At 35.6% G+C, this 12,676-nt stretch overlaps 1 protein-coding gene across 1 annotated transcript; it reads left to right on the forward strand.

The window, feature by feature from the left end:
* The first annotated feature begins 861 nt into the window (after window positions 1-861).
* LOC132641815 (GDT1-like protein 4) lies at window positions 862-9,273 on the forward strand. Its single transcript, XM_060358902.1, has 13 exons — window positions 862-1,029; window positions 1,108-1,176; window positions 5,434-5,493; window positions 5,599-5,646; window positions 6,304-6,389; window positions 6,505-6,541; window positions 6,620-6,667; window positions 7,955-8,023; window positions 8,104-8,148; window positions 8,243-8,304; window positions 8,488-8,560; window positions 8,648-8,754; window positions 8,985-9,273. The coding sequence occupies exons 1-12, from the start codon at window positions 1,009-1,011 to the stop codon at window positions 8,714-8,716; spliced, it is 687 nt and encodes a 228-aa protein (XP_060214885.1). The 5' UTR covers window positions 862-1,008; the 3' UTR covers window positions 8,717-8,754; window positions 8,985-9,273.
* Window positions 9,274-12,676: the final 3,403 nt, after the last annotated feature.

Here is a 12,676-nt window from a genome sequence, read left to right on the forward strand (position 1 = left end):
AATTTTCAAAAAAAGCCATGTGACTTATTATGATTGACCACGTGTATTATTTGATTTAAAAATTAAACCGGTCTATTTTTAAACCCAAACCCCGCTGACCCGAAATATTTTTGTCCACAAATACCATGTGCCTCGCTTTCACATAAACCTACTGTATCACACTCATCATTTTTCAACTGAGAGAGCTTGAACAACTCGACCCCCTCTTCACACAATATATACACAACTATACACACACATATATCGCCATGTACAATGCTTTTTCCCCAGGTGTAATGTAGTAATATTGTATATTGGACAACTTTGGCATAACAATTTATCTTGGGTTGTATATTCTTGAAAATTTTCCAAAAAAAGTTACGTGACTTATTAGGATTAGCCACATATATTATTTAATTTTAAATTAAAACCCATCAATTTTTAAACCAAATTCGCCGACCTGTAAACGGGGTATTTTTGGCCACCAACACCACACGCCTTCAGATAAACGTTCTGTGTTTGTACACAGGCATTTTTCAACTGAGTTAGCTCTAAGTACTCGATCCACCATATATAAGCAACGAAAAAGGGCCAAAAATACTCTTACGTATGAAAAATGCCATAAATATCATCCATTCACTTATTGATCTAAAAATAAGTTCAAACTACTTTTTCGGCTAAAAAATACACTTCAAACTAACCCCCTAAATCTGATTTTTTTTTTCCAATTTTAAAAGTCACGTACCTTATTATGATTACCAATATATATTACTACTACTTAATTTAAAAATTAAACTCATCCATCTTTAAACCCAAACCCGCTGACCCGTAAATGGAATATTTTTGGGCCACAAATACCACGCGCCTCGCCTTCACATAAACATACTGTGTCGTACACCACATTTTTTTCAATTGAGAGAGCTCAAAGAACTCGATCCACCATATATATATATATACACACAACTCACAGTTCATTGTTTTAAGCTATAAATTGCTCTCTCAAAGCTTTACTTAGAGGAGCAATTGAAGATGAGTCTTTCAGTGGCACAGGTAAATTCTTCTTCTCCTTATTATATGCATTTCAGTGAAATCAATCTGATTTTTTTTTTGTGTGTGTGGATTTACTAGGGTTTTACGAAGTCTTTGGCGATGACAGTGCTATCTGAGATCGGAGACAAGACTTTCTTCGCCGCCGCGGTGAGTTTTCTACTATTAGATTTATTAGAATTATGTAATTTGGTGGACTAAGTTACCTGGTAATTGTGCTGGTGGGAGGTAGTAGGTACTCGTGGAATTAGTCAAGGTGTGTGTAAGCTGACCTGGACACCACTATTATTGAAAAAAGAAACGGAATTCTGTTTGGTGGATTGTGTTACCTGGTACCTATGCTGGTGTGAGGTAGCAGTTACTCGTGGAATTAGTCGAGGTGCGCGTAAGCTGACTTGGACACCACGATTATTGAAAAAAGAAACGGAATTCTGTTTGGTGGATTGTCTTACCTGGTACCTATGCTGGTGGGAGGTAGTAGGTACTCGTGGAATTAGTCTAGGTGTGTGTAAGTTGACCTGGACACCACGATTATTGAAAAAAGAAACGGAATTCTGTTTGGTGGATTGTCTTACCTGGTACCTATGCTGGTGGGAGGTAGTAGGTACTCGTGGAATTAGTCTAGGTGTGTGTAAGCTGACCTGGACACCACGATTATTGAAAAAAGAAACGGAATTCTGTTTGGTGGACTAAGTTACCTGGTAATTGTGCTGGTGGGAGGTAGTAGGTACTCGTGGAATTAGTCAAGGTGTGTGTAAGCTGACCTGGACACCACTATTATTGAAAAAAGAAACGGAATTCTGTTTGGTGGATTGTGTTACCTGGTACCTATGCTGGTGTGAGGTAGCAGTTACTCGTGGAATTAGTCGAGGTGCGCGTAAGCTGACTTGGACACCACGATTATTGAAAAAAGAAACGGAATTCTGTTTGGTGGATTGTCTTACCTGGTACCTATGCTGGTGGGAGGTAGTAGGTACTCGTGGAATTAGTCTAGGTGTGTGTAAGTTGACCTGGACACCACGATTATTGAAAAAAGAAACGGAATTCTGTTTGGTGGATTGTCTTACCTGGTACCTATGCTGGTGGGAGGTAGTAGGTACTCGTGGAATTAGTCTAGGTGTGTGTAAGCTGACCTGGACACCACGATTATTGAAAAAAGAAACGGAATTCTGTTTGGTGGATTGAGTTACCTGGTACCTATGCTGGTGGGAGGTAGTAAAAGGTACCATGTGAAACTAGTCGAGGTGCACGTGAGCTGATTTTGTATAGATTTATTGTGATTAAACTTGAGTTCTGTTTGGTGGATAGAGTTACCAGGTACTTGTGCTGGTGGGAGGTTGAGGTGCACGTGAGCTGAGTTTGTATAGATTTATTATGATTAATATCTGGAATTTTTGTATGGTGGATTGAGTTATCTGGTATCTGTGCTGGTGGGAGGTAGTAGGTACCTATGAAATTAGATGAGGTGCACGTGCGCTGAGCTTGTATGCAGAGTTACCTGGTATCTGTGTTGGTGGGAGGTAGCAGGTACCTGTGGAATTAGAAGAGGTATGTGAGCTGAATTTGTATAAATATATTGCGATTAAACTGGAATTCTGTGTGATGGATAGAGTTACCTGGTATCCGTGCTAGCAGGAGGTAGTGGGTACTCGTGGAATTAGTCGAAGTTCGCTTAAGCTAACCTAGACACCATGGTTATTGAAAAAAGAAATGGAGTTCTGTTTGTTTTGACTGTTAGCTGTAATTTGTTCGAGAGTCACATAAGAGAATTCCTATTTGTCTTAAAAGATTAATTAATTGTCAGTACTTTGAATAAAATGTGGTGGAATAGAGTGGGTACATAGAGGATTGGTATTACCAAACTCAATTAGTTTGAGATTGAGGCGAAATTGATTGATTAATTGTGTGGTTGGAAATATGTTTGATTGTGGATGGGAGCTGGGAACTCGAGGGTGAGCTAAAAGTGAGTTAGCGGGGTAATACTGTTTAAGGTTTGATCTATGCAAGACGAATTATGGACTTCTTATTTTGTTTCATTTGATGAGTAAATCATGGAGTTCTTATTTGCCAGAAAGTAAGGCTTTTGGCCAGGGTGCTATTTAAGCATAAACTAGCTGAAAAGCTTGATTGAGGTCCTGTTGTTTTGGATTCTGAGACTAGATATTACTTATAATTTGTGTTAGCTGCTCAACTCACCTAATATCCAAGTGAATAGAGCGTTTCAATTAACACCTTGCAATAGTAGAAAGTAGAAACCTTTTAGGTTCTTCCGTTTAAGTAGCTCCCAGTGATAAGTTACCTGTTTCAAAAAAAAAAAAAAAAAAAAAAAAAAAAAAAGAGTAGCTCCCACTGACTTCTTCGTCTCCTATTGTCGTATTCTTTAATTAATTAGTATTTTTTTGGGGGGGTGGGGGGGGGGGGGGGGGCAGAGGAGTTGTTGAGAAAGGTACAATTAATTCCTGCATCTCCCCTTTTGTTCCATTCCTTTTGAAATAGTTTCTATGTAGTAGTATTTAAAGTAGGTATACCAGGTAGCCACTCTTATTTATTTATATTTTATAACCTTAGAATCTTATAGCTGAGTGACAAGGGAATCCTAAACACTACCGTGGAATGAGAATAAATTCTAATCTGCTTGTTACTCTTCTCCCAATTATTGTTTTAGTTTGTAGATAATAATTATTAATTGCAAAAGTAATTCCATTTCAGAAGAACAAATGCCAAAAAGAAGAGGATATTCTTCTTTATTTGCCTCCTCACTGACCATCATACCCTCCCAAAGAGTCTGCTCAGTTCATCGCTTTTTTATTCCAGCTAAAACTACTCTTTTACACCTGTTACAATTTTCATCTTCACCCAATTCTATGTGATTTTGTATACCAAAAAGTCGGTACTCTTTAGCTTGCTCCTAGACCTTATTAATTCGACTATGTTCGAGCTTAAATCAGTATTCAACTTAGAGCTAAGGCTGTAGCTTTGCCTACTGCGCTACTTAAGCTATGCATAAAGCAAACCAGCAGCTATGTATTAGAAATTAAATTCTCTACCAATAATGATGAAACCCATAATATTGTATTTCCAGAATGTGCAGCCCATTGCAATGCTTCTTTATCCTTTCATACAAATAAATAGATCATATAACACAAGTTACCGTTGTTAATTGTGAGACTTGCGGTTCATCACATCTCTTGCAATATGTTGAGTTCCATATCGCTGAACTTTCAGATTATTACCTCTTTGCTTAAATTACTTTTGACATCTAACAATTTAGCTGCTGTTTTGATCACTAAAAGGTTTTGATGATATGTTAGAATTCTAATTTATTCTGATGTCCTCATCTTAAGCAGTGTTTTAAAAGGCTGGGGTGTAAGGCGGGGCGTTTTACATACGACTCGACGAGGCGTAAGCCTCGAGGCACAGGGCGTAAGCCCTAAGCCCCATGGGTATTTAATTTTTAGTATTTCTTAAAATAATATAATTACAATAAATATTTTTAAATAGGTAAAATTACATTAAAAAATAAAAGAAAACTGTAAATAAATGAAAATAAAATAAAATATATATATACATATATATATGTGTGTGTGTGTGTGTGTGTGTGTGTATGTATATGTGTGTGTGTGTGTGTGTGTGTGTATGTATATGTGTGTGTGTGTGTGAGCGCGCGCGCGCGCTTGATCCTCACAAAAAAATTATCAAAGCAATCCATTATACACCGCTTATAACTTGTAGTTATAGATAACATAATTTTACAAGTATAAACAATACAATGAAATAAAAGCTATTATGAAATGCAAAACAATTCTAACATTTTAACTTTCAAACACGGAAAAAAACACAGTTTCTTAAAACACTATTACTATCATACTATTCATTTTATCTCTCTATAAGCAAATAATCAATAAAATTTATCAATATTACAATTAAAACATAACTTCTTCATGAACAAAAAATAAAATTATATGATAATTCTGATACATAGGACTTATGACCAATGACAAGTGAAAATGTACAATTCCGCTATGTGTTTTTTTTTTTTAAAATTAAGTGATATTCACCCTCACGACGTTCTCAAATAGTAAATATCCAATACTACGACTTGTTATATGAGTTACACCCAATCTTCTATTTCTATAGATGAAAAACTGTTAGGCGAGCCCTGGGCGTTGGGCGTTAGGCGTGTTTAGGGCGTACGGTTGGGCGCTTAGGGCGTAAGCCTCATAGGAACTAAGCCCCGCACGTTAGCCCCAGGGCGTTTTGCCACTGCCCTGCCCCGAGGCGAGCCCCGGGGCGAGTCCTGACACTGCCTTTTAAAACAATGATCTTAAGCACCTGTATTGCTTCTGTTTTCAGAATATTCTCTAAAAAGTTTAACTTTTTGTTTGACAAATTTTAATTTATTTCAAGATTTTAGCGATGCGTCATCCTAGGAGACTCGTCTTGTCAGGCTGCCTTGGGGCTTTAATTGTAAGACTTCATATGCCTTTCCATCACTGTTTTTTCCATTATTTGAGATTCCCTTCTTTATATTGTGGACCATAACAGTCTCCCTTGAAATGTTGACGGCTGTAGGTAATGACTATTCTGTCTGCCGTTGTTGGTTGGGCTGCTCCCAATTTGGTGAGTTTCATCTAGTTGCAATCCCTTTGAGTACATTGGTGTCAATATTGTATTTCACTTGAGCTGTCTATCATGTTCGATGTAAAGTCATAATCAGAACTTGAAATATATATTTATCCTGTTCTTATGGAAAGAGTTTGCACCATATAGCAGTTCCGCTAACAGAGGCATCATGTCTGATAACAAAAAACGTTGCTGCTGTAATTAATCTGAGGTCTGTGCTTCATGTTAGTGATCAGTCGCGGGCAACTTGAACAGTCATCTTGCTTTTTCACTGTCTACCACATGATAAGCTGCAGGCACCTATTAAAAAAAAGCATGTGCTGTACATTGTAAAATGAATCTGTAAATAATTGTAAATCTAAGTCGTCTTATACATCCATTATCTATGCTGTTATTTCATAATTTGTGCAAATAAATTGAGGTTCTTTGTCATGCGTTAGATGTGTATGGAGTGCATTTAGAGTTAATCAGATGAAGAGCATGTATTCTGGTTTTTTCAAGTTCACTATCATTATGATCTAGCAGTCTGCAGTCTATCATTATAACTCTGTTAAATTTCACTACATTGGTGTCTGTACAAAGCACTTCATCACCTGTTTAAATGATATCAGTTTTATATGCACGAAGCTTAAAGTTTTCTACATACACCGACAGATCTCGCGTAAATGGACCCATCATATTACAACGCTACTGTTCCTGGGATTTGGAGTATGGTCTTTGTGGGATGCATTCCATGATGGGTAATCATTTGGTTCCTGCTTGCCACTGATTATACTTGTTCTGCTAATCTCTAATCTGTATGCCTTCTATGCTTCAATTGCTTTTTCATTAGTCTAATTCTAATTTTATCCACAGGGGAGCTGAGGATTTGGATGAAGTTGAAGCACAGCTGGTCTGTAATTTTCCAATTATATTTCGCCATACATGAATTTTAGCTTTTCTCATTTTATCTTATATATGGTGCAAGTAGGATGCTGATCTAAAATCTAATGGTGGAGCAACCAAGGAGAAGAATCAGGTAGCATTCCTGTTCATAGTTTACATTTGCATTTCTTTTCATCATAAAATTAACTTGTGCGACTTTATTGTTGTTGTTGTTTTTGTTGTTAAGATAAATGAAAATGACAATTCCGTTAAGAGAATGAAAGTATTAACCTCTCTCCAGTTTCCATAGCAGCAATTACTATCTTAATGCTAGAGCTAGTGAGTAGCTATAGTGATTAAGATTTCTTTCAGTTATGAATGCTATTCATCTAGCACTTCTCTGTTTGAGATGGCAGTTTATTGTCTTGTCTGCTCTTCAATAGGCGTAGTGATAAATCTTATCGGCTGACAGCGAGAACGAGAAGTAGGTGTTTGAATAAAATGCCTTACGTAGACAAACAGAAAAAAGATAAAAGCAATATAAACAACAAAATAGCTATGCTAGGTTAGTCTTCTTCTGATTATGAATGCATACAAACACCAGCTATATGAGTTTTCTACCGAGGATTCTCACACAGTTAACACCATTTGCCAGCATCATTCCGTGTCGTCCATTTAGTTTAACTAAACTCAAAAGAAAGCAAGCTTAAGTTCTCTTTCTGACCTGCTCTAATTCGTCCATCCTGGATGCCGATTTCTTGACCTTTGTGTACATACTACTCATGTCTTAATAATCCTCCTTTCTAGTCATGATAACGGATTTCAGTTTGGGTGAAGGCTCATGTTTCTGTAATCACAGCCTATTTGGTTTTGATTACTTCTTTTTCCATGTATTTATTTTTTAGAAACAAATTCTTCTAGTGGAGGAGGCTTGTTTGTGTAGTTATTTTATTCCTCTACATTTCTCACCTGTGTCATCTTACATTGTACACAGGAAACGTGTTTAAACTTATGGTTGACATCGCAATCCACAGTGCCAGCCCTTTAGGGTTAATTTTTGATAATTGGTGATGTGAACTCTCATAGATTCTTCCACATTTCTTTTTGTTGACAATCTTACAGACCATACCTTTAAGCAAGTAGAGGCTGGTTTCTGGGAGCTTTATTCGCTTATTAGTTTTTTGAGTCAGCTAGCTTTGATCTGCTAATTTTGTTGAATAGCTGAGAATGTTCATATACAAGTCCCATATTCATGAATTAAACCATTAAGTATATGTCACAAGATGAATACTCTCTCAAAGACGTATTTGCTCTCTTCTGGTGGTCTGCTATTAGATTCTTATCTTTCCGATTTCCCATTTCTCATAAGAAAGTTGCTGCAAATTTATAAAAAAGAACACATACCTTTGTCAATAGCTTTAACAAAGTTATCTTTTTCTAGGATTCTGACGAGTTAAAGAAGCAGAGACGGCCTCTTCTCAATCAGTTCTTCTCACCCATCCTTCTGAAGGTTAATATCTGTTAAATAGCCACCAGAAATGTGAAGGTCACTGTTAAGAATTAATTATATATAATGCCTTAATTTTGCAGGCATTTTCAATTACCTTCTTTGGTGAATGGGGTGACAAGAGCCAGGTATGTGTGCAACTGCTCATCAAGTGTTGTAGTGTAAAATCTGCATAAACTTCTGAGATAGCTCCTAATTTTAGCAGTTGTAACAACTTTTCAGCTTGCTACCATTGGTTTGGCTGCCGATGAGAATCCACTAGGAGTTGTTCTTGGAGGAATACTGTAGGTTACTCCTTTGACGTAAAGCCTTAAGTTCTCAACTATGAATGCCATTCTAATATTGCTTTGTGGCTCATGTGCCGCGTCTGAAGTCAGAAAAAGATGTCAATTAATCTTTCTGCTGATTTAATTGAGGTTGAGAATCAGTTATATGCGCAGCTTTATGATGTAGTTAATCTTTCTCAGGGGACAAGCTTTATGTACTACAGCTGCTGTCCTAGGAGGGAAAACCCTCGCATCTTCAATATCTGAGAAAATAGTGAGTGATTTAATTCACTTCTGCCCTTGTTTACCTCTATGTTCCTTTGGTCCATTTTCATGATAGCAGAGTTATTGTGTGATGTAGGTGGCACTTGCTGGTGGATCTCTATTCATTGTTTTCGGAATTCAGTCCTTCCTTTCAACAGTCCAGTAACCACGGAGTTTACCTTATGAACATTTACCCCTTCTTTGGTTAGTCCTTACTGGTTCCTTTATGCTATGCATGTAACAATTTGATATTAACGTTAGAATACCGGATTAAATTCTATGCTACAAGTCTGATCTCTTCAATCATTAAAAGAAAGAGGGCAGAAAAAGTACTGCATGCTCACATAGAACAATAAGCAGCTAACACGTGTCGGAAAAGTTTGCCTGTGTTTGATGATCAGTGAATTTGACAATGGGACATTGCTTTAATGCAGGAAGTGAATGATGGTCTAGATGCACATGTCGTTTGCTAAAGTCCTCGATATGAAGGTGCAACAATTATATAAAAGCAAAGAAGTCGGGCAAACACTATTTTATTAGATATTAGTTTCATCAATTTAGATTAAGGCTCCTGGTGTGGCCAAGGCGAGCAGCCACTATTTTTAACCTTTTCGCTGAAAGTCAATTATGTAGATGAATTGCAATGGACAGTAGACACTATTTGCTTAAGACAAGCTGGTTCTCATGAGCCCATTTTTATGGACTACGGTCTTTTGTTATTCAGTTTCTGTGCATGCTGTATTTTTTGTTTCCATTTTTTGACTACTTCGTGGAGTATTATTTTATACCATATCATTAAGGAAGTGATAATTCAAATCCATGACTGCTTGCCATTGGTAAGTCGAGGAACCTCAGGGAATAAGATGAGTTTGATGAATGAAAGAAAATGGACTGATGTTAGTAGCTTATTCAACAAGAGTAATTTCATCTTATTGGTTTGTGTTCGTTTTCCTCGAGGAGAGGGAAGAAGAACATAACAGTTCAAGAAAATGATGAAATGAAGTAGAATGAACAGAAGATACTGAAGGAAGGACTGATGAACTTGTTACTCGGGTCTTTTTTCTGCAGTTTAGCCAAATTATCTCTGTGATACTGATAGTAGATTTAAGCCTAGTCAAGGTCTTATCCTTTTTGTCTTAGTCAAAGCAATTGTTTTGGCAGAGCAACGTGAGGTTCCGGACTAAAAAGAGAAACAGTGAATATCTATATTTCTAAGGCTGGCTTTTTGTGATGAAAAAGTGGAAGAAAAGATTTAAAGAAGTCGTTGCTTTGAATAACCGCCAATGATCATAAGCCACATATCTCTTCTGTGACTAAGTAGTAGTCGTTGCTTTGTTTTCATTTGGATATAAAAAACGTTTTTTTTTTTTTTTTTTTAAAGGGTCGGTAAATCGAGTTATTTACAACTTAAAGGAAATGTAAGTTGATGGGTCATGGGTCAGTACCTGAATTGGACATAATTATTACAACAATGACACATAAAGAAACAATAGAATATATATTAAAATTTCGGGCTCTCATGTTTTAATAGCGTAATGAATTTTTATAAACACAATTGGTTATGTATTCATCATCCATATAATAAACGACGTTTTAGTTTCTACTTTTACAAATATTTTTAAAACACGCAGGATAACCAAAAATAAAAATGATTGGCACACTACAATATAACTACGGGGTACAATATTTACAAGAGATATCCATAACAGAAAATTGAATAAATGTCGACACCTACGAGTAAAAGACGAAAATAAACATGTACACATTTTACATTTGTGCTTCAAATACATGTATCCTGTGAAACGAAATCGTCACATAGCTTGAGGGCTATATCTATGCATTTTCTAAGGATCCGATATGAGTGCGACAACGTTTTTGGAGGATCCGACATATAATTTACTTTATTTTCCAAGTTACTATTTTCAGCTTTCATGAACATTACCTTAATTTTAGCAAGTGCGTTTACAAAATGAATACGTGCATAGTAAAAAAATCACTTATCATTGTATTTGAATGGTTAAAACAACTAATCAACGGGTGATTGTTAATTTGCATAAAAGTGAGCGACACTGTTAAATAAAAGATAAAACAATTTCAGAAAAACAAACTAAAAGGTTAAATAGTCTTTTACACAAAATACAATGTACAATTAAAGGCTAAATCTATATATGCATCTCCTAAGAATAACATTGAGATAGTGGTAGAGACACTACAAGCTAGTCATTGGCAATTAGTAATCATTCGTTGTGTTGAATCTTTGGATGATAGTGTTCTACTACTAGTACTGTAAATCTTTCTATATGATAATGACATGTTTGAAAAAAAATAAAAGAACCACCTCTTATTTCAAGGTTAACAATCTTGTACTTATGGACTAGCTATCGTTGTTGAGGTTAGTATATTTCATGTTCGGAAAAGGGTCAAAATTACCCCTGAACTTTGAAAAATAGTTCATCCATACCCTTCGTTATATTTTAGGGCCAATTATACCCTTACAGTTATACTATGGGGTCAATTATACCCTTATGTCTAACGGCTGCCACGTGACATCATCTCAGCCCTTCAAAATTATTTTACCCTCAAATAATTTTTTACCCACTAAAATAACTCAAAACGACCCGAATTTTTTTTTTCCAGCAAAAATAATACGAAATTATTTTTATATTTTTTCTGGAAAAATAATTCCCTATTATTTTTGCTGGAAAAAAAAAATTCGGGTCGTTTTGAGTTATTTTAGTGGGTAAAAAATTATTTGAGGGTAAAATAATTTTGAAGGGCTGAGATGATGCCACGTGGCAGCCGTTAGACATAAGGGTATAATTGACCCCATAGTATAACTGTAAGGGTATAATTGGCCCTAAAGTATAACGAAGGGTATGGATGAACTATTTTTCAAAGTTCAGGGGTAATTTTGACCCTTTTCCGTTTCATGTTTTAAACACTTTGGCAGTTTTTCCCTTCGTACTTGGTTTTATTAACGTGGTCTATGAGTGTGACACTAGATGAATTTCTCATTGATAAAATACAAGAGAAATGCTTGTAGAGTTTAAGTAATCATAGGGTCGTTTTTATTCAATTTCGTATAGTTTAAGAGCATTTTTGGACCAACCTATAGACCGAAGACATTTTTGTTCAATTTGCATAGTTTGAGAGCGTTTTTAACCCTTTATCATTATCCTATAGGTTCATAAATTGTAGCCCTCAACATCCATTTCTTGTCACTTTTTTCTTTCATCACTAGTTGATAATAATATCATCATTTATCTATTCACTTTCGACTAGGCTAATCAGTTATAAAGCTTTAATTTGCTGTTCCTTATTTTGTGTAGCAGCCATGAATAAAAGAATTTTAGATTGTGTCACATCAAGAAAGCACAATACATAGAGCTATTGCATAGAGTTAAACGTTAGACCCTTTTGTGGCACATGTGATTTAACTAGGACTATTTTTTACATTCTCTCCTTTAACTTTCATTCCCTTTATCCCTTTAATTAAACAAATATATACTTGGGTATAAAGTTGAAAAACAACAGAAAAGTAGTTCTTTGGAAAATTGGGATTTCCACTCTTTTTTAATTGATGGACCACGTAAAGTTTTTATCTTGGTGAAAGAGAAGGAGAAAAGAATGTGAACGTGTGGCCTGAATCTGATTCACGATTAATGAAGTGAAGGAAAATAATAAGATATTAACGTTTAACGAAGTGAAGGAAAATAATAAGATACTAACGTTTAAATCTCAATAGATACAAAAGTTGTTGTGCGATTAATTTTATTTGTTTAATGCTTTATTGGAGAGAGTTATTCGATAATTGTACGTAAATGTCGTAGGATTTAGCCACTTTTCAAATCAATTCTTGAAAAATAATCAGTATTTAAGAATTCGTTGAAAATTAGTCACTTTTTATGTGAAAACATCATGATTGTGTCATGGATTTCGAACTTGAACAAGTGAAAATCCCAGAATATTATCATGAATTTCGAACTTAAAAAAGTGAAACTCCGTGACAATGTAGATTTTGTCAAGGAGATTGTGATGGATAATTTTATATTTTTAAGTTCAAAATCCATAACAATGTCATGGTTCCACATAGTGATGATTTTTTCGCTGACTTTTAAATCTGTTG

This window comes from Lycium barbarum, chromosome 5 (assembly GCF_019175385.1).
Source record: "Lycium barbarum isolate Lr01 chromosome 5, ASM1917538v2, whole genome shotgun sequence".
NCBI classification, from domain to species: Eukaryota; Viridiplantae; Streptophyta; class Magnoliopsida; order Solanales; family Solanaceae; genus Lycium; species Lycium barbarum.